A 23,066-nucleotide genomic window follows, 5' to 3' on the forward strand; every position below is an offset into this window, starting at 1 on the left:
CATAACTCCTGCTTTGATAAAGCAAGCAGTAGGCTTTTATATAATGGATATTATCATATACTGCAGAGAACAATCCTGCACTAGCAGAGGAGGAAAGCTGATGACATAATAGGTCTTCTCCCTCTTGAAGTTATGTGATTCATCAATTAAATGAATTCAGTGGGATAAAGCAGCATAAAAGGGCAATTTCCCTCCAACACTCTGCCTGCTGATTAACTCTTCCTTCCCCATTTCAGGCACACGGCCGATTCCAGCAGAATAATCCAGTAATAAGCCCCAGCCTCAGTCGAGGTCCGAATCCGATAGGCCCTGCACCGGAGGGTGCCAGGCTCTTCAAGGACAGCCGCCGCCCGCCGTGGCTGCAGAACAGCTCCATGCGGTACGTGCTGAGCCCTGAACCCATCCCGAAGCTCCTCTGCGAATGCCGAGTTTGGCCACCGAGGAAAACAGGCCGCTGAGCACTTCCTTTGGTCCCCGCCACGTTATGCATCCCCGCCCGGTCCGGCGGAGGAGGGTTATACGTGCACCTGCACGGGCCGCCTGAATTTCCAGCCTTTCTTCTTTGGAGCGATAACGCTCCAAACCTACAGGAGCCTGCCCGCTTGCGTACCCCTTCCCTGACGCGTTGCCCCGCCGCACCCCGCCAGGCTGTCCGGCGCGCAACGGCCGGGCCCATGAGGCTGGGACTACCGTCCGCATTGCGTCGGGGGCGCGGTGCTCAGCGTACCGCGGCTGCAGAGGCCTCCGCTCAGTGGAGAATAGCTCGCGAATCGGGGGAGTGTGGTGCGGTAGACAGCGTGCCCGCCCCCATCTCTGCAACTCCCCCCTCCCCCCCCCCCCCGGCTCCCGCTGCCAGAGCTGCATCAAACGGCTCTCAGGTTTCTGCTGATACTGCAGCGTCAAGACATGGCTCGAGTTTGCTCCGCGCTCTTACGTATTCAGCAGTCCATTTGCTCCTGCCACATGCGTCCATCTCCTGCCTCCTGCTGCTGCTGCCGTTGGGACGAGCCAAGAGCCACTCCGGAGATGCGGTTGCGGAACTGCGGCTCTCTCACATGTCTCCGGCCGACGCTGCCCAGCGCACGGCTTCTTCTCCAGATGTCTTAAAGGAAGAGATCGGGAGAGCCAGCAGATACTTAGGACAGCCTATTCTTATTTATTAATTCAAGCCTTCGGAAAAAGACACTTTGCACGCTTTTCCACCTGCCGACTCCCTCACTGCGGTTTTCAGCAGGAACTACCTAAACCCACTTGCCCTTGGTGCAGCCTGAGTGTATGAATATTGAAGTGTCTCACAGGCAGTCCTGTACAGTGATCACAGTATTATTAAGAGGGGTGCAAGAGGAGGAGGAAGAAGGCTGAGTTTGCCACTGCAGTTTTTGTTTTGCTCAGGATTTTTTGGATGGTGCTGCTAGACGGTTTGTCGCATTCTGGCACTGGCTCCTATTCCTAACCAGCGCATCTCACACAGAGCAGGTAAGGAAAAGCCCTCTCTGTCCCGGATCCTAATTTGACAGTTTGGGTCTGGAATGTCAAAATGCATTGCTATATCTCCATCTCAGTTGCATTTAGCTGCTGCAAAGCAAAGGGGAGATGCTTCACTCCTTCTCCCCATATCTGTTCAGTCTGTGTGATGAAGTTGTCAGTGCTCAGCTAAGTCTCCACCATCTGCAGAGTGGAATGCATGGTGGTCAGGAAACTTACAGCAGGAGCTGATCCCAGTGAAGTTGCATGGTAAGCCCTCCAGGGAAGCACTCAAAAAGAGCGCAGCAGGGGTGCAGGTTTATATTGACCCCTTCCTGTCTTGGAAGTGCTGTTGTGCATCCAGGGATGTGCAGGAATGCATAAGGCTCCTCATATGCTGCCATAGTGAGCAGAGCAGGATATTCTTGCTAATGTGAAAGCTAATCCATTGCAGTGGCTTATGTATGTGTAGTGCGGCTTGATGGTTGGTTTATGATGCTTCTTTCCTTCTTGGCAGCCTCCATTCTGCAAGTGTGCTTTATGTCTTTAAACACTGAGTATCTCCATTTCTTTTTCCCCAGTGCACAAGAAGACTGGGATAGTGGGGGGAGGGGGGGAAGGGGAGGGGGGACAGACAATGGAAATTTGCTGAGTTGGCATTGCAAGGACTTGCTTCCTAGCCACCTTGTGATTTATTTATTAATTTATTTGTGTGTGTGTGTGCGTGTGTGTGTGTGTATGTGTGCGTGTGTGGTAACTTCAAGACAGCATCTGCAGTGATGATCGAGTTGGCAAGAAAAGTGGCCGGATCGAGTTAAAGGCGAAAGGAGACAGCTGGGGAGGGGACCCCAGCCAGGAGGTGCACCCCAGACACCTTCAGCCTCCTGGCCTGGGGGGACAGGACCCCTCGCCTTACCTGCCCTCTGCCCTCACTCCCCAAAGGTACTTCTCTCTTTCTTTACTGTCCCTTCATTCCTTATGCCACTTCCTGCATCCCACCTTTTCTTTTCCCTTGTGGATATTTCCAGCCTTTAGGCTTCTCTTCCAGTCCTTCCTCAGGCTTCTCCATTCCCACTCATCCTGCAGTCTCCGAGCCTACCTCTACACCTTGCCTTCCACCATCCTCCACTGAACTACCCTTGCGCTCTCTCCTCTCCTCTCCTCTCCTCTCCTCTCCTCTCCTCTCCTCTCCTCTCCTCTCCTCTCCTCTCCTCTCCTCTCCTCTCCTCTCCTCTCCTCTCCTCTCCTCTCCTCTCCTCTCCTCTCCTCTCCTCTCCTCTCCTCTCCTCTCCTCTCCTCTCCTCTCCTCTCCTCTCCTCTCCTCTCTTCAGCCTGGGTCCCCCATTTTCTGTACCACAATGACTGTGATGGCTGGAGAGAACATGGATGAGACTTCTGTGCTACCTGGCCACCCCCAGGATAGCTACCAGCCCGCTGCCCATGATGACCATGAATGCTGTGAGCGTGTAGTGATAAACATTGCTGGACTACGTTTTGAGACGCAGTTAAAGACCTTAGCCCAGTTCCCCAACACACTGCTGGGCAACCCCAAGAAGCGCATGCGGTACTTTGACCCTTTGCGCAATGAGTACTTCTTTGACCGAAACAGGCCCAGCTTTGATGCCATCCTCTACTACTACCAGTCTGGGGGACGGCTTCGCCGGCCGGTCAATGTTCCCTTGGACATGTTCTCTGAGGAAATCAAATTTTATGAGCTGGGTGAGGAAGCTATGGAGAAGTTCCGGGAAGATGAAGGGTTCATCAAAGATGAGGAGAGACCCTTGCCAGAGGGAGAGTACCAGCGCCAAGTATGGCTCCTCTTTGAGTACCCAGAAAGCTCTGGGCCTGCAAGGGTCATTGCAATAGTCTCTGTCATGGTGATCCTCATCTCCATTGTGATCTTCTGCCTAGAGACATTACCTGAGCTGAAGGAGGACAAGGAGTATACAGTGCATCGTACTGACAACACCACTCAGGTCTACAAATCCAACATTTTCACAGATCCCTTTTTTGTTGTGGAGACCCTGTGCATCATCTGGTTCTCCTTTGAGCTGGTGGTGCGTTTCTTTGCTTGCCCCAGCAAGACTGAATTCTTCAAGAATATAATGAACTTCATTGACATTGTGGCCATCATCCCTTACTTCATCACCTTGGGCACTGAGATGGCTGAGCGGGAGGGGACTCAGAAGGGAGAGCAGGCCACCTCCTTGGCCATTCTGAGAGTCATCAGACTGGTAAGAGTCTTTCGAATCTTCAAACTCTCCCGGCACTCTAAGGGCCTCCAGATTTTGGGACAGACCCTCAAAGCAAGTATGAGAGAGCTAGGTTTACTAATCTTCTTCCTCTTCATTGGGGTGATCTTGTTCTCTAGTGCGGTGTATTTTGCTGAGGCTGAAGAACCTGAGTCTCATTTCACAAGTATCCCTGATGCTTTCTGGTGGGCGGTGGTATCCATGACCACTGTGGGCTATGGTGACATGTACCCTGTGACAATTGGAGGCAAAATCGTAGGCTCCTTGTGTGCCATCGCTGGTGTGCTGACAATTGCCCTGCCTGTACCTGTCATCGTGTCCAACTTCAACTACTTCTACCACCGAGAAACAGAAGGGGAAGAACAGGCTCAGTTACTTCATGTTAGCTCCCCAAATTTAGCATCTGACAGTGATCTCAGTCGCCGCAGCTCTTCTACTATCAGCAAATCTGAGTATATGGAAATCGAAGAGGATATGAATAATAGCATAGACAATTTTAGAGAGGCTAATCTCAGAACTGGCAACTGCACTGTAGCCAACCAAAACTGTGTTAATAAAAGCAAGCTGCTGACTGATGTATAAACAAAAGACCAAAATCCCCACTCACAGCCTGAAGACTTAAGTGACATAGTCACACTTTGTAGATGCTTTACTGATATTCTTTGAATGCTTTATTTACCTCGTAAATGCATTGTTGCATTGTGAGTTTTTGCTCAGCGATAAAGAAGCTTCCAGGATCCATGAATGATAAAATTTTGTTTACTTAAAAAAAAAAACAACCCACGTTTTCCGCCTAGTAAATGATAACTATTTGAACTAGTTAGGTTTCAATCTGAATGATGCTAGACCTAAACTTTTTGTCTTCCATCCACCTTTTTTTTTTTTTTTTTTTTTTTTTTTTTTCCTTTTCGAACTTAAATTCAACTAAGGAAGACAAATTTTAAAACTAGAGCATATGCATGGATTCCAGTAAAAATATCCTGTAAACATGCACAACTGTAAGAGAGTGGACCAGATAATAGTAAAAAAGTATTAACATGAAGCATGTATTTACCATTTACCATTGTTTTTATGAAGGGATGCAAATTTTCCTTCGGCACCCCATATAAGAGAGATTACATAGTTCCAACCTACAGATCAGCACCTTATTTAAATATGCATAAAACTGGTCTTTTTTCTATCCATAGAAGAATTATTTAAAAATAGCAAACAGAACTGAAGGCAAAACATTTGCACTGCTGATAAGTTCTCTTATACGCAGATGATCTTAATGCACTTTTCCCTGTCCAGGACTGTATACAAAACTTCTAGACCTTCTGTTGCAAGACAGCACAATGTAGTTTAATCTAAGCATGTTTAAATTTGATACTATTTATTTTATAATCGCATGCCTGAAACTTTACCTCAGACACTAATGGATAAGCTTTTGTTTGAAATGAATCTTCTAAAAAATAGGTCCTTTATCTCTCTCTCTTTTTTTTTTTTCGTTTTTTTTTTCTTTCTTTTTTTCTTTTTTCTTTATTTTGGTTTGCATTCACCAGAAGTGCACTACTTAACTTGCTAAATTGTTAACTAGTACTTTAAAGCATATGTTAGTCAAATGGGAACAATAACTTTTGGAGATCAAAGCATGTTCAAGTATTAAGTATTATGGCCTATTTGAATAATATGTAACTTAATTAATGCATGAATTTAATAATAATCAAAAATAAAATAAAAAAATAAATAAAAAGTGCTTGATAGATCAAAGGCCTGAATGGACAGATTAGAGAAATCTGTTTCCCTGCACTGCTCAGGAAAACATGTTGGCTTTTGTCTGGGCATTGTCAGAAAGGAATATATCCCATATCTTAAAGGGAAAGCAATATGGAAAACTAAGAAGACAAGTTATATATAGTGGCACCTAAAACCTTGTATCCTTTATATTTGAAAGGTGTAGATGCATGCTTTTTGGTGCATTCTCAGAATGTAAATGAAATTTATCTACTGTATGCATCCAAATTGCAGCAGCTGTTTTTTTTGTTTGTTTGTTTGCTTGTTTGTTTTTTGCAGTCATTATTTGAGATTTTTTTTTTTTGTATTCCCCTAAGCTCGCTGAAGAGATTTAACTGACTGATTTAAATAGTTGTGCAGTGCCTTTGTCTTACATCCTCTAAACTGCTGAAAGTGCCTCCAGGAATTGAGCTGATCAGAGGTAAAGAAAGGGCAAGGACCAACACACCAGAAGAAGAGTTCTGCACTACCTCTTGGCTCAGCACAGAAAGCAATAGAGAAGGAATGAAAGAGCAACCATGAATGAGAGCAATCCAAAAGAGGCAGGCAAAGAAAACCAGCACCCTGTGAGATACCTTCTTTCCTTTGCCAGTCCACTGTTGCAAGGCCTAGCATTCTCTTCTGCCAAATAACTCACAGCTGTATTTATGTAAGACTTAAAGTTTCCCTAGGTTGTTTATAGGGGTATCACTGCCTTCATTGTATTTGCCCTTCCTTTCCATGAGATAGCTTTTGGCAGATGGTCCCAGCATGGCAGAACACAGGAGAATCTAAGGATTATCACTAGTTGTGACATCACATAACCAGTCAGCAGATTGCAGGGCTGTGCTTTTCTTTCCTTTAGATTCCTCAGGTTGTAGGCAACAGAAGCTTTCCAGTGCCCTCCCATCCAGGCCTCTTCCATTTACTTTCCTGTCCAATCTCAAATCCTATCACAGATCTTCAAACCATATTCTTTTTGCTAATATCTAACTTACATCCGCCTTGTGGAGGAAAGAAAGCTAGGAGAAGGTATCTTCTGCAATGTGCCAGCCTTGACTGCTAGGCCATGGGAGGTCATGATCTTTGGTCAAAGCTAAGGTAGGCACTAATCTTTAATTTCTAAATGGAATATGTTGAGGATCTTCACTTTGCACTTAGCATGTGGTCAGCTGCTATTGAACGCTTCTCCTTCCACACTACAGAACTTTTATTCTGCCATGTTCATGATAAATATATATATATATATATGCGTATTAATAGGTATGTGTGTCTGCATGTGTGTGTGTTACACATATGCATAGACACACATGTAAAATCATGGCACTTAAAGTGATAAAGAACCCTAACTTTGCAGTTACGCACAAGCCTGACATGTTTCCAGAAAGACTTGACTTTATTTCTCACTGCGTGGCTTCTGTGAGTCTTAATGATGAGAGTCATAAAGAACTGAGGAGCATTAACTCCTGCAAAAAATGCAAAGTATCAAATAAAACATGGCATTACTTCCTCTAGATAGATATTGTAAAGCTTTATTCTTGTTCCTTGCTCACTGCTCTGACCGCTGTACACTTCTCCCCTCACTAAAATCTGATGGTCCTGATATTCCTAAACTCTTGTACTCTAGGATATGACTTCTCAAGTCAAAATGGTCTTGAGTGCTGCACTCAGCTTATTAAGCAACCAACCAACTAAACAGCAATAATGAATTCAATACTTTGGGACTGAAGATAAGAAAGAAGTATCTGGAACATGAAGCCTCACTTTGACAACTTCTGTTGTGGTTATGCACTGGTTATACACAAGTTGGACCAGAATTGCAATAATTTTGTGTATGTAGAGAGGAAAGTGCTACATGCAGGATTTTGTTGCTGTTGTTGGTTTTTTGTTTTGTTTTGTTTTGTTTTGGTCAGGATGGATCATAACGGCTCAAGATGGCCTGGGGAGCCTGAATATTGTTCTGCCCATTTATAGCATACTTCAAAGGATCTAAATATGCTTGGAGTATGGGAATTAACCTCATGCAGTGTAGGCATGCATTTGCAGTCAGTTAAACACAAAAGAAATAAAAATAAGAGAAAAAGCTTACTCCCTTTATGCAGAAGTGCTGAAATGTATTCATGGAGCTGAAAGTGTAGTTAACTGACTGCCTGTTCTCAGTATTAAGTATCTTTTTTTTTTTTTTCTTTCTCTTTATTTTCCCCTTCCCTTCCCTTCCCTTCCCTTCCCTTCCCTTCCCTTCCCTTCCCTTCCCTTCCCTTCCCTTCCCTTCCCTTCCCTTCCCTTCCCTTCCCTTCCCTTCCCTTCCCTTCCCTTCCCTTCCCTTCCCTTCCCTTCCCTTCCCTTCCCTTCCCTTCCCTTCCCTTCCCTTCCCTTCCCTTCCCTTCCCTTCCCTTCCCTTCCCTTCCCTTCCCTTCCCTTCCCTTCCCTTCCCTTCCCTTCCCTTCCCTTCCCTTCCCTTCCCTTCCCTCCCCTCCCCTCCCCTCCCCTCCCCTCCCCTCCCCTCCCCTCCCCTTCCCTCCCCTCCCCTCCCCTCCCCTCCTCTCCCCTTTCCTCCCCTCTCTTCTCCTCTCCTTTCCTTCTTCCTCTCCCCTCCCCTTCCTCTCCCTTTCTCCCTTTCTTCTCTATTCCTTTTTTTCTTATGACTTACGTTTCTTTATGCCACTCTCTGTGGGGTTGTATATATCAGTGGAAGAGGACTGGAAAGAAACTGATAGCCAATCAGTTTATCTCTGAGAAAAAGACAAGATCTTTGTTCATTTGGTAGAGAGTGCCCAGAAGTAATGCTTGTGTTATGCTGGACAGGAAAAACAAGTCTTAGTTGGGCTGTAGCTGGATAAGACAAGGCAGCAATTCTAGTCTCCTTTACACTTCTTGATGCTGGCTTCTGAGTTGGACTATGTGGCTTTTTCTTCATCCACTCTGAAAAGAGGATTAAGGAACTGATCTGACATGAGTGAGGCAGCAGTGCTCAGTGGTGCAGAGATAGAAGGAAGGGGAGAGACAGTGGGCAGGAATCCCAGAGACTAACTTACTGTCCAAATTCTCCATCTCGTCCTACCACTCTCAGATCACTATAGATCAATATAGTGATCTAAGATCAGCTATAGATCACTAAAGAGCAGGCGGAGGAGCAACAGAGAGAGTGAAAATTGAAGTCTGTATACCCCTTTCCTTTACAGAACTGGGAGGACTGTGCAGCAGCTCCAGCAGAGACAGTGATGTTTATTTACATGTCTTTTAGAAGCAGTTAGTGTACAGTAAGCCAGGATGTGAGTTCACCGCATCCTAGAAAACCTATACAGATTCCCTGCATGGAGTCTCTTAAAATTCACTACAAGGGACTTCAAGAAAGCTAATCCAAATTAATGAAAGGTGTGAACATAATGTAGATTTGTTAAACTGTACTAAAAGCCTAGCATGGACATTCTGTCGCAGTATAAAAACAGCCTTAATCTGATTTGGATTCATTCATTTTGGGAGGAAAGTAACCTGAATTGAATTAAGGCTGCCTTAATTCTGCACACAATGGGGCTTAATGCAGTTTACCTCATCTACCTTACAAGTTAATTCAGACAGATAAGCCTTTAGTACTCATTAAATGTAATGGAATTGACACTGCATTGCTAGAGGTAGCCACATGCTATAAAACCTTTAGTGTACCACAAGAGCGTTTGTGTAGATGCTGTGGAAGACTGAGTGCTGGAAATTCACAGCCTGGCTTGCTGGTAGGCTAACATCCCATTCCTGGGGCAGTATCAGTGGTTTCCTTCCTTCATTCTTGGCTTATATATATATAGATGTGAGAGTCCATCCAGTTGCCTCCCAGGTGGTAATGCTTACATCGATCAAAGACCAAGTAAACTATTTTCTAACTACAGAGTGTCTAACTGTGCTTATGCTTATCTTGATGTGCTGTGGATCAGATGGGCAAGCATTTGAAAGAGTGCAAAGCACTGATGGCAGAACAAAATTTAGCCCAAATCAACAGTTTGACAAGTTGCTACTTTTATTGATGCATTTTTACTAGTGGACAGTTGTTTTCCTTAAAGAGAAGTACAGAATGTTTCTTTCCTTTACAGAGAACTGAAATCCAAATGGAACATAAAATATGCTACTGTAAGGAACTGAGGTCAAATGTCAGTTTTCCATGGTTCAGACTTTGACAATGCAGTTTCTTATATGCATATATATTAACTGAAATAAAATAAACAGTAGGTTAGGGACAGCTGAAATCTTTTAGAAAAAGGTAGAAAGTTGGATTTTAGAATATCTTCACACATATGTAGAGGAAATATATACTTTTCCTAAAATCATCTCGATTACTCATTTTCAAGTAGTGCCATTATGGTTTAATTAATTTCTCCTAGTGTACAGATTAGGGAAGTACCACAGTTTTCCTTTCAGCAGGCCTGATGCCACTGGTTGTCACAGTAATTTTGGACAAAGGAAGAATCATCTCTGAAGTGTGATTTACCCTCAATAGTCACTGAGCTTAATGCAATTTGAAAGTTGTCCTTGTGATTGTTCAACATGGCAAGTTTGTTCCAGACCCGCATATCACAGGTCTGAAACAGACTCCTTTTCTAAGATGCTTCAACAGGGACCTATGTTTCAGTTTTGGTTAGACTTTTTTCAGACTGTTTATTTTTCTATTTTCTGCTTTTCTGTTTTTATTTAATCAGAAACTTAAAATTTATTTTTCCTAAAATACTAATCAAACATTCTTAAAGATGTGTTTGTATCCACAAAAATGAAACTTCAGGGTGTTCTGCTATTACACTCAGTACAGGTGAACTTGCCACTAGAGGGGTCAACAGTTTATGCTGTCAAGACATAGTATGCATTAATGTTTTCAAAGGAAATAAAATGAAGCTGAGGTCTTAACTGAAATTTGTCTCAAAATATCTGTTAATATCTGTTAATATCTAAATATATCTGTATATTTCACCTGTTAACAGACTCTAGTAAATGTCACTATGAGTTTTTAAAAAATCATCTTCCATTTCTAGCTTCTGTAATAAATAAAATGAAACCATGTCACATTTGGTTCCTTTTGGTGCATCAGTCTTTGATACATCTTGTTTGTTGTTTTGTTTTTTTTTTTTTCAGTGACATTTCTATAATGTAATTGGGATCAAATGTACAATTTACTTTTGTACAAAAGTAAAAATGGTATTTTTATGGCTAAATTCAGCAAACCTCTACCTATAACACGCTAAACATATCTTTTTTTCTTTTCCAAGTAAACCATTGTTTTTGCAGTATGTCAGTTTGTAATGAATAAATAACAGCTTTTAATGGACTGTGTATGGCCTCTTAGACATACCTCTAATTTTAAAGGACAAATATTACAAATATTAACTATATAAACTAAAAAATCTCCATATGAAAGTGCACCATCGGGGCAACAAACCATTTAAGCTGACACAGCTGTACTTATTTCCACCATTTACAAATTGTGTACACATGTTGAATCAAATATGTATTTTGTTGTCTTGGTACAGTTCATTTTACTTCTATTAGAAAAGTTGATTTATATTTTTTGAACATCAAATATCATGAGTTCTTGAACTATTTGAAATGCATAGTTTTCACCTATGCAATTCTCCCTAATTCTGTCCTTGTTCAACTGTTCATATTTGACATTAATTAAAGATAATTTTTAAGGATCCTATACAAAATTATTCTGTCTGGTTATTTTGTGGAATCTAACTTCTCTCCTGTCACTATTCCTCAGTTCTATCTGAAATGAATGGTTGGTTCATTGGTGGTTTCCTTATTGAGAGTTATAAGAAATGGTAATCAATATGAGATGTGGCTGTGGGCTATGAAAGGCTTGTAAATGTCAACTCATGCGTTATCATACAGTTTATCCAAGGATTTGGCTTCCATAGGCCTTGGATCTTGCCTTGAGTGGGTTCGTGCCAGCATGACACAGCACTCAGTTCCACCAAAATTCGCAGCCTACTTGGTTCTCCAAAGTGATGTTTTTTTGGTTTCGGTTCAGTGTAAGTCAAATTGACTTGGACTTGTTTCCTTCTGAAAATTCTATTTTAAGATGTGTTTCATGCAAGTAGGTCTGATAAAGTCATGCCCGCCATGCCTTGATACTTCATCACATATAAATAAGGTAATGACATAAATGCAAATTATTTTATGCCAAAAGCGTTGTGTATTAGAAGTCTGTCTATAATGACTGCCAGGTCATTCTGCGGATTTGCGCACATGGTAACAGTGGGGTGCATACACTATACAAAACTAGTTGCATGTGGTAAGATGAAGTGAAAATCCCCTAACCTGGTATAAAGCGTTACATTTTTGGTGGTCTGCTGTATGATTTTATGTGCTTACTTCTTTTGATTTCTTAATCAAGAACAGCTTTCATCAAGAAAATTCCTTATCAGTACTTCCAATTTTTTGAGTCTTATTTAATCTCACTTACAAACTGACAAAAATTGACCTAGTCCAAGTCACTTTACCTTTAGCTGCTTGGTAGTACTGTTTGTAATTCCATGAGGTACTCCTGTCTGTATTTCAAGAGTGTGATCATAGTCATTGTTTGCTAGCTCTGTGTTTAAAGTCTGTTTCTTGTTTATTTTCCATATTTGCTTTTTTTTTTTTTTTTTTTTTTAAGAGGTTTGTTTATCACCTCTACTGCATTATATTGATAATTCGAATATGAACTAAATTTACCTGTTACTCTTGGAAGTCATTTACTGTTCATGTACTGTTTGATTAATGGGTACAAAATAATTGCTTTATAAAAGCATAAGAATCTCATGTGTGAATATACATACCCTTACCATGAAGAAACTCAAGGTTATATTTTAACAAATACAAAGCCTAATACTTCACAGAGCCCATACTTCTGAAACCAAGAAGTGTTTATCACAGATATGTTATTGTGCTTTCTTCCAAGTATCTGGAACAATTGCCTTCATGGCTAGCATTCTGAATCAAATAGCCTGACTGACAAAGAAAATCAGGTATGTGATTCATTACTATCCCATGAAACAATTGCTATGTACTGTCTCAACAAAGGTCTGCAAATATATAGGGGGAACTGCTGTGCTCTTGAGGTAAACTAGAACCCACAGAAGTAAATAGAGTGGTGTCTCATCACTTGAGAAGACTAGGAAGACCATGATTTCGTGCTGCCTTTCAGATTACTGAGAAAAGATCTGAAACATTCTGTACTGCAAGCTTCTAACAGATACTTGTGGAGTTGCATTATACTCCATGGTTGGTCCTTATATGAAATTCTCACTTTATGGAGTGCTCAGATTAAGCATTCAAAAATCAAGGAATCTTCAATTAGCACAGTACTTCAGTTCACTCATCTTCTGTAACAGCTTCCTAAAATACCTCACATTTTATTCCAATGAGAAGGCAACTATGACTCTTCAATAGAAAGCCTTTACAGCTAGAAAATGAAAATGCAGTTGCTGATAGTATATTTGGTGACCTCGTCTCACTAGGAACACTAGTGCATTTTGCTTTCAAGTAGGGGAGCTTGCTGTTGTCACTAAGTGTGATGAAGAGAGCATCATGATCATTATGTGGAGGACAGGTCTGAGGAGAGACATAGATAATTTCCATGCTATCTGGTTAACAGCAGTGGGTGAGAGGGGCTCATCTATATTCATTTTGCATAGGATGACTGATACACATATGTTGTGTGAACTGAGGTTTTGTGTTCCATTAATAATTACAGTTATATTGTTAATACAGCTTGTAGTCATGAAAATTTAGTTAAAGATCTTTGAATTCTAGGAATGAAAGGAGGGCTGATGCTTACAGTGCTTGATAATCTAAATGTACGTGCGATCATGTGTGTATGTAGGAATTTCCCCTGTCATTTCTAATCCCATAAGAAATGCTTCATATTATTCAACTGCATATGTATAGAAAGGTTTACTGGGAAAGAAGTGGCAAGGCCGCAGTCATACTCTGACGCATGCATTCACACTAATGGTGTCACATTCTCTTTTTACAGTACCTCCATTATATGCGTTAATTGCCTCTGCTTGAAAAAGAATACTCAGCCTAATCAGGTCCGTTGCTTGGTATAAGATTAATCTTTAATTAAATCACTTTACTGGTGAGAAATGCAGAAAAAAAAAAAAAAAAAAAAATCCATCCAAAAACCAAACTGTTCAGATAGTCCATGGAAGGACTCTCAAAATATTTTTCCATGAATGTTGAGAACACAACATAGGTGTTATCTGTTCTTTCAACTTGGAAAAACTAACTTTTTATTTTATGGAATATTATCTCCTTGCTGTTTGGCCATTCTAAATATAAATTTCCATGTAAAATAGTGCATTAAATTCGGAATGAAAGATCATCTAGGCTGTTATGGCATTTAGTTCCCTAGATGTTGTGAACTGACTGTGAGAGCGGAGGCTGCTATCAGGGCCTCCAGGTGGAATCTCTAGGGCAGTGGTAGGTGTTTAGATGTGTCTTTGCCTTCTTCTGATGACTTTGACTCTTTCTTTCTGTTTTGAGTGTGCAGCATTCATCTTCAACATCCCCAAAAGCTAATTCCAGCTTACGAGGCAGGTAGTATTCCGTTTTTTCCTTTCTGATTTAGCTGTGTCGTTATAAACCTGGTTTGCTGAACTCCGTTGCAGTGGCATACCAGGCAAATCAATCATTTAAAATGTTTCTGAAATACTCAGAGAAGTGTTTATTTACCACTTTCAGAAAATCTGAAGCTTCAATTAATGTAATTAAGTTTATTATTTTTTTTGCAAACTATGATTTTGATATTTTTTTGGGAATTTGAAAGGATAAAGGGGAAGTGAATGCTTTCCAAAATGTGCTTGAATGGTTTCCTTCCAAGGAGAGGGAATCTCTGAAAATGTTGTGGCGTTTTGTTCTTTGTTTTCTTTTTCAATTTGTTTTTATCAGTGTTTTTTGGTGTTTTTTGTTGGTTTTTTTTTTTCCCCTTTAATTGAGTGATTTTAGCAATTTTCATTTCACAAAGAATAAAAAAATATAAAAGGGATCTCTAGGGATCTTTGTCAGTTGGATACATTTTTTTGTTACAATTACTTAGATTATAAAAATTGCTGGCATTACAAGAGAAGAGCATTTATAGCTAAGGAGGCTTTAATGTAAACTCATGTGATACTTAATATTTAAATGCTAGAATGGCTAAGATATGAAGACTGCAGAAAGTGCCACTAGGTATGTACAACACTTTGGGGATGGTTGCTCTGCAGCATGGTGCTTGAACGGTTCTAGTCTGACTGTGAGTCACTAAGTGCAGTAGTGCTACTGCAGCTGGTTAAGACTGATAAGTCACCCTGGTCATAGTTCCAGTGAAGCAATGATTGAACAAAAGAACAAATTGAGTTTAAGGCTCACAATGCTGAATGAGTTTATATTTTTTCCCTAATAAAACAAACAGCGATTTTACACGAACTTGGTTGTGATCAGCTAGAATCTTCCTGTGAACTTAATACAACACTTAGCCTATTTTCTTTTGGCTCTAACTTTTTGGACCTTTTTCCTCTATAATTTTTTCATCCTTCTGAATGTAAGATACAAAACTGGCATGAAGCTGAACACTTCTGTGTTTTGTGTACAGTGGCTAATCTATCAGAAATACTGCAGAATCACCTAATTGAGGTGGAATTTGTTTTGCTGAATGCTTCAGCAAATCTATAGATTTGGTGCTGAGGTTTTGAAGCCAAGGTAATGTGGAACTGATCTTCAGCATAACAGCAAGGGGCATTCTGTCAGTACTTGGGATGAGGAGCACTGTAAGATCTTGGTGTCAGTAAAGACTCTATGATGCCTTCCCAGTGTCTGAGCAGAACTGGAGTTCTACTCTGGTTTACTTTGGCACTGTGTCTGTTTGCCTTCTAAATATTTCATTTGCTGTTCAAGTCATTTGGTGGCATTCCAGTGTGCTATTAAAGAGCAGATGTGTTTTGTCTCAGAAGTAACGGCATTTCACAACTGGGAAGGTAGCTTGTGTGTCAGTTTATTAAATTGGCAAAGAGTTCCGAGACTGTTCCAGATGTGCTATGTTAGTATAGAGTATCAGTGTATATATCTAAGATTTTGAAAACAACAATCTGAAATTATATGGTAGTCAGCCTTTTCAGTAATCAATTAAAGGTAGTACAGAGGGGCTGGCCATCACCACTTAGTATACAGCTACTATTGCTAATGCATTTTCAAGGTATGCATTCTGTCTGTCAGTGCTGTGATGTATTTTTTCCTAGTCTTATAATATGGCTGTGATCTCATCCACATCTGCAAGTGTACCTTACTTTGTGCAGAACACTGCTAAAATCCATGCCAGTAATTGTTTTCTATAAGCAGAATTTGCATGCATTTTGGAGGCCTTACCAGTGTGGCAATACCACTGAGTCTTCCCTAGTGTAGACTAAACTGTACTAAAACACACAGCTTCAAGACGCCTTACACTCCTTAGTGAAACACTCATTACTGATTATGGTGATAACTTAATTGAAATAGCTGGATCTTTTCAGAATGTCATGGCTGGTATGGTGGGATCTGCTCCTCTGCATCTCTTTGAAAGTTATGAGATATATCTCAGGGGATTTTTGGTTAGTTTTGAAGTGGGAGAGGATTCAATTTTTATTTTATTTTATTTTTTTGCCAGCTACTTTGAGAAAACAAACAAACAAATAAACCTGACCAGATAGTTTTTTTTTGTTTGTTTTTGGTTTTTTTGTTTGTTTGTTTGTTTGTTTTTGTTTTTTTTGTTTTTTTTGTTTTTTTTTTTTTTTGTCACAGAAGAGTCTTAATTACTTTAAAACTACCAGAAACCTTGCTTCACACAATAAGCATTTTGTGCCACTTGCTTCATGGTCCAAGTATTCTGGAGCTGTGAAACTATGACCTGTGCCTGTTACAAGGAATTGCCTGAGAAACAGTTTCATCATGTTCTAAAATGCTGCAAAGGGAACGATTGAAATCCCTGTCTCTGTAGTAGGAAGGCAGACTTAGGACCACTTAGATGCTCAGCTGGCTTAAATGAGTTGAATTCCAGGGAAGCCAGTGGCTCCATGAGATTACCAGTGTGAAGGTATCAGACATGAAATTGCAGTATAAAAACAGCTTGTGTCAACAGAGAGGAATTGAGCGTGTGTATATGCAAATACCCATGCATTTCTGAGCTGATCTTTCCAAGTACTCTAAACTCCCACTGATTTTAGCATCTCTTAATATTTTTACTGACTAAGAATCATATCAACAATGACACACAGGAAAGCAGTAAATGCTCTTGTTCAAATGATGTTCAGTGGTTAGCTCAGGTAAAGCTTACATAGTTGTTTTTCCACTCAGGTCTGGGAATATTGGTGTGAAGTAAAAAGTAAAATGGAACCCTGGATCTCAGGGTATGACTACAATAAAAATGAGTTAAAATAAGGTCTTTTGTTTGTTTTTTGTTTGTTTTTTGTTTTGTTTTCTCTCCCGTAATCACAGTGATTAGTGTTTAAAATAAAGCTCCCTCTGATTATTTCTATTCAATAACATCTGGACTGAGGCAGGTGTTTTATGGATAAATAGGGGAAAAGCTGTTTTTACAACCCATAGGAATAACATCTCTTTGGCAGCTGAAATTGTGAATAATAACAAAGAATAAAATTTTCTTGTTTGTCTGAACTTTTCAAGGGAAATCAAAAAATCACAGAATTGTTAAGGTTGGAAAAGACCTCCAAGATCATCAGTGCAATCATCAACCCATCCTCACCATGCCCACTGAGCAATGTCCGTCCTCAGAATTTTCCTTTCCAGGTAGGGAACTGCGGTGGAATTCCTAGGTCACAGCTTAAACAAGTAGGTGAGTACGTAACTGCCTGCAGTGGGGGGAGCATAGATCCATCCATCCTTCGCTCTTCCCATCTCAGTGGTGTTTCCAGAAGCATATATGCAGTCAGAGTCTGCGCGGTTTTCCACCGCCCCTCCTTCTCTTCCTCCAGCTTCAGAGTTTGAACTGGAACCAGCATTTGTCAGCTCACCTTTTGTTCCAAACTGTTGCTGGGAGGGATGAGTTAATTCCTCTTTCTTTGATATCTTGTACTATAGCGCCTGTATGTCAAATAAAGGCTCTGTCATTGCCTTTGTTTGCGTTACAGGAATGAAACAAGAGTCTCACGTGTGAGCCCAGGAGACCAGGCTGGAGAATTAAGACATTGTTGGGGCTTAATCTCTAGGTAACAACATGTCTTACTGCATGTGCCTTAAGATCCACGTGCTTCAATGCCTATTGCAAAGCAGCACTTCCTCCCGTCAAATAACACAGAAGTTAACCCTGAGATTAAATGCTGGTAGGCAGCCATGGAACTATGCAATTTATCCAATTAGGTGTCCTTCTGTGATAAGTTTAGGGTAAAACACATTGTCTTTAATGAGAAGCAAGCACTTACTCTGATATGAAGCTGGCAGAGATCAGCATTTGCACTGGTTTCCAAGGGCTAATCTTTTTTTTTTTTTTTTTTTAACATGTTGCTTTGCTTTACTAATTCTTTCAGGGTTTCTGTTGAGCAAAGTGAAGTAAAACTCAGTAAAAGCATAAAGGTCTCCTAGGAAACTGGTTTGGTAAATGTCTCTTCACTCATCAATTTTGCGTAGAGATAATCAACTATTGATAACATATTATTAAATTACAACAACCAAGTAATTGTTTTTGCGTTTCCAGATAGTAATGCTAAAAAACCTTCTCTGCAAACACACTGTCCAACATGCACTACTGGTGTATTTGGTCTTAGAAAACTTCAGTAATAAAGGATTTGTGTCTCTGTTACTACCTGACCCTGGAGAGTCCTCACCCATGGAGATACTGAGAATTTTTGTGGTCCCTATGGTCTCCTGAAGTCCATCCTGCCCTATGCAGAAGCCCCATGAGGGGTAAATGTGTAGGCTTCCCTAACTGTTAATAGAGAACTGTGCAAGTATTTGTTCAGAAAATATTATCTATGGAAGACAAATTTGGCTTGTTTGTTTCTGCTTACTTACATTGGCCTTCCAGTGCATAGCTGTTCCTGAAGCTTTGTGAGATACTGAGAATTAAAGTATTAGTGCATAAAGAGCTGAAAAGCAGTATTTATTATAATAATATTATATTATGTAATATTATAATATATAGTATTTATTATATTCTGCAGTCTCTTAAAAAGCAAGTATGTTTTCAGGAAAACTAGGAATGAGGAATTGTGCTGTTTTCATTTGTGTTGGGCTAGATATTGAAAGTCATTGTTTTATTTTGTCCATGAGCAGTATGAATCAAAGAAATGCTGAGGCTGTAAGACTCCTCTGAGGATCATCAAGTCCAAGTCCTGTGCTCCAGGTAAGATCTCATAAAGTAGGATGCCCAGGACTGTATCCAGTCAAATTCTAAGTGTCTCAAGGATAGAGACTCCACAACCTCTCTGAGAAATGTGTTCCAGTGTTCAACCATCTTCACATTTAAAAATATTTTTTTTTATATTCAGGCAGAATTTCTGTGTTTCAGTGTGTGCTCATTGACTCTTGTGCTGTCACTGGGTGCCACTGAGGAGAGAGCCTTTACACATCAGAGGTTTATACACTTCAGTAGGGCTCTTCTAAGCCTTCCCTTCTCTAGGCTGAAAAGAATCAGTTCTCTTAGTCTCTCTTTCTCTGAAAGATTCTCCATTTGTTTAATCATCCTTGTAACGTGTGACCAAGAGTGGTATAGTGCAATCACAAATTAAGAGTGAATTCAGATAGAGGTATTCGGAGGCCCCGCTCTGCACATGCATTCCAGATCAGTTGATCAAAGTCTGTATGTGGCTGGCATGTCTGGTAGCCCAGTTGTCTGTCCTGTTAATACTTAGCATGCATTTCTCTGTATTCTTTTTGATATTTCTTTCTTTGAAGGTCAAAGTAAGAAACATAATGCAAAACCCGGAGACAAAATCTTTCATGTTTTTCATCACTTAAGAGATTGTTAGTATGTGGCAGACTCATTTGATCTGCGTTTGATTTCATTCTAGAGGCAATTGATTCCATTGTTCTTTGCAGACTTACATATACAAAGATACAAGTGACACTAATAAAATCAGAGTAAAAATGCCAACACTGGGAGTAGAGTTTCTCAAGACTTGACTTTCAGTAGACTGGTGGTTTAATCAAATCTATCTGAAAATCAAATCAGAATCCTGTAAGTATGTTATATGCATAAAGGCTCTTAGGTAGTGGTGGGAAATGCTGTAGATGCATTAATTGACAGTAAGTTATGCTTGCTCACATTGCAAATTTATATGGTGACTTTAACAGCAAAAATAAGTTGGAAAGAGAAGTAAGGAGGCAAACGTGTAAGTTATTCAGCCAGCACTCCCACGCATATATATTCATTAGAATTTAATTTTGAAAGTGTACTTAAGTACACTTGAATATATAAACATGTTCATTTAGTGTTCCTCCAATTGGATTCCTATCCAACAATTCTACTTGCAAAAGAAGATGCATTTGATTTGAAAAATTATGTAAAAAGCTTATTGCAGACTAGCTTATCACAAATACCCTGTGTTAACATAGTAACTTCTGAAAGGAGTGCATTACAGGCAATGGAAACTGACAAGGGAATTCTAAGATAACAGGAAAATGTAATTAATTAAAAACATGTCAGTGTAAGGAAGCTTGGAGAGGGATTGAAATCTCTTGGCACTGAGATGTGTTTGGAATTTAAAAAAAGGTAGTGATGGGGTGAAGAATACTGGCTGATCCACTGTGGTGCATAAAATATTATCAGACACTGAAGTAAATGTAATGATGTCAGATACTAAAGGTAGCTAAGCACAGCTGCACAGCTGACTAGCTAAGAAGGTTGCACAGCTGGGATTAATCCACTTGTTCTACTACTCCATGTTTAAAAGGCTGATTTTGGAACCAGAACAAAGCATGTCCCTTTTAAGCCCCCTGTTTCCTTTGAAAATGCCAGATTGTTTGGATGCCTTCATCTGTACTGTTTTATCCATTTTGCTCAAGTTGCTCAGAACATGGAGGTAAATCTGCTCTTTCCCTCATGGTATCAAACAAGTGTTATAGAAAACATTTCTAGCCATAGCAGTGTGAAGCAAACTTCCAGGGAAGGCTGTGTTTGGAAGTCCCTGAAATGTCTTAATTATTTATGTTTGCTCTTTTTGGTAATTGCTGATTACTGCTGTGCATGGTTCAGGCAAACACTGAAAATTTATATTCATCATATCCTGAGAAGTTAATGGCAACATCTCTGTGAATTGGTGGCGGTGTGAGGCAGATGCTGCCACTGTAAAAATCCAGATATAGAAGAACAAATTCTGCACTAGAAAACAACAAATTGTTACAAATCAGTCGTGAGCTCATTTTAGTCAGTCACTGTCTATGAAAAAGAACAGTTATGGGCTGGGAACTTCATCCTTAATAGAGCAGAAGTCTCCAGTGTGGCAGTATCAGAAATAAAGGATGCTGGATTATTCTATAAATCAGTTATCTTTTGACCTAGCTTCCTGAAGGATGGTAGTAGGGGTTGCTGTTGTTGTTGTTGTTGTTTCCGCTAGTTGTCAATGCTCTGGTACAAGCCTAAGAGTCTGAGTCAAGAAACAATGTTTCAAACTAGTCTGAAGCCACACAAAACAGGAGCATACAACAGTGCTCACTTCCCAGTCCTCTGGGCCAAAAGAAGGAAGGTATATCAGTCTTTGGCTTACAGAAGATGTTAAAAGCATATCTTCCTAAAATATTGATTATTTTGTAAACCAGAAGCTGAAATAAAAGAGAGAAGAGCTTTTCACTTTTATCATTTTGCTCAATTTGCTAATTTCTAACAATATAAAAATCTCAAGTTGAGAAAAGTGTTTGGAGTGCTTTTTGAAAGATGTGAAAATTACAGCTGGATGAAGTGGAAGCTTTATTTTCTCCAGAAATTTTCAGAAAAGAAACCAGTTTTCTTCTTTCTTGTCTGGGGAAAAGGGGAGGGGGAAAAAAAAATAAAAATAGTGGAATTGTGACTTCTTATTGAAAAAGAACATTTGGCAGATTTTATTATCATAAGCATCCTTGGATATGCATTCAACACAGTTCAGGTAGACATGTTCCAGTGCCTTTATGTCTTTCTTGTAGTAAGGGGCACAAAACTGAACACAGTACTCAATGTGCAGCCTCACCAGATCTGAGTACAGGAGGACAATCATCTCACACCTTACTACACTACTTCTGTTATAAGCCAGGATTCCCTTGGCTTTTTGGCTTGGGTACACTGCTTCCTGATGTTCAGTTTAGCATTGGCCAGTACCCCAGCGCTCCAGTTCCTCTGGACATTCTTCCAGCCACTCTGTCCTAAGCCTGTAGGATTGCCTGGGGTTTTTGAGGCCAAAGTACACTGGCCTCAGCCCAGTGAGACAGCCTATTCAGATCCCTCTGAAGGACCTTCCTACCCTCAGGAAGATCAACACTTCCTCCCAGCTTTGTGTTTTTGTGGATTTAACTCCATTTATAACCACCCTCTGAGCACAGCTCTCCAGCCAGTTCATTACCCAGCAAAGAGTGTACCTGTCCAAGCCACAGGCTGCCAATTTCACTAGAAGACTACTGTGGGAGACAGTTTCAAAGACTTTAATGAAGTTTGGGTAGACAGTGCCTTCTTCCCTTCATGTGTCAGTCTGGTTGCACAGTCGTAGGAGATGAGGTTGGTGAAGTAGGACCATGCTGGCTGGGCCTGATTCCGTGGTTGTTCCATACATGCCAAATGATCGCAGTCAAGATGATCTGTTCCATAATCTTCCCTGGCACTGAGGTCAGGCTGACAGGCCTGTATTTCTCCAGATCCTCCTAACTCTTGTAGATGGGAGTCACATTGGCAAGCCTCCAGTCCTTTGAGTCCCCTCTGGTTGATCAAGAATGCTGATAGATGGTGGAAGGCAGCTTGGCAATCACCTCTGCCAGCTCCCTCACCATCCTAGACTGGATCCCATCTGGCCCCATGGACTTGTGACTGTCTAGATTTCTGATGTCCAGCTCAGACAATATACCTGAGGATAACTGATCTGAATTTTAAAGACAGATGTAAAGAAGGCATAGAGAACTTCAGCCTTTTCCTTATCCTCAGTGGTCATGTTCCACTCTACACCCAATAAAGGATTGAGATTCTCTAGCCCTCCTCCCTACTGTTAATATATTTGTAATTTTTTTTCCCCGCTTTTACTACAATGGCTAGATTGAGTTCAAGCTGGGCTTTTGCCTTTCTGATTTTCTCCCTAGCAAATTCTACGTACTCTCCTTGAGTTGCCTTTCCCTTCTTCCACAGGAGGTAGACTCTCTTTTTTTCTTCTAGAGTCTCAGCTAAATTCTCTGTTCATCCACACTCATCTTCTTCACCTTTGTCTCATGTCACTCATGAACAGCCTGCTCCTGTGCCTTTAAGACTTAGCTTCATATCTAGTTTAAAGTCCCCTCAATGAAGTCTGTCAGCTCCTGGGATAGGATTCATTTCACCCTTTGAGACATGTGAGACCCATCTGCAGCCATCGGGTTAGGTGCTGAGTAAATTCCCCCATGGCTGAAAAAGCCAAAATTTCTGCAATTACACCAGCCTCTTAACCACATATTTAT

At 40.6% G+C, this 23,066-nt stretch overlaps 1 protein-coding gene across 3 annotated transcripts; it reads left to right on the forward strand.

Annotated features, from left to right (window-relative positions):
• The first annotated feature begins 221 nt into the window (after positions 1 to 221).
• KCNA1 (potassium voltage-gated channel subfamily A member 1) lies at positions 222 to 7,796 on the forward strand. Of its 3 annotated transcripts, XM_072330520.1 has the most exons (4): positions 222 to 1,476; positions 2,229 to 2,406; positions 2,796 to 3,698; positions 5,807 to 7,796. In XM_072330520.1, the coding sequence occupies exons 3-4, from the start codon at positions 2,823 to 2,825 to the stop codon at positions 5,822 to 5,824; spliced, it is 894 nt and encodes a 297-aa protein (XP_072186621.1). In that variant the 5' UTR covers positions 222 to 1,476; positions 2,229 to 2,406; positions 2,796 to 2,822; the 3' UTR covers positions 5,825 to 7,796. The 3 variants fall into 3 exon arrangements, with proteins under 3 accessions (XP_072186621.1, XP_072186600.1, XP_072186611.1); XM_072330499.1 differs by having other exon boundaries at positions 225 to 1,476; positions 2,796 to 7,796; XM_072330510.1 differs by having other exon boundaries at positions 225 to 1,476; positions 2,233 to 2,406; positions 2,796 to 7,796.
• Positions 7,797 to 23,066: the final 15,270 nt, after the last annotated feature.

This window comes from Excalfactoria chinensis, chromosome 1 (genome assembly GCF_039878825.1).
Source record: "Excalfactoria chinensis isolate bCotChi1 chromosome 1, bCotChi1.hap2, whole genome shotgun sequence".
Taxonomy (NCBI): Eukaryota; Metazoa; Chordata; class Aves; order Galliformes; family Phasianidae; genus Excalfactoria; species Excalfactoria chinensis.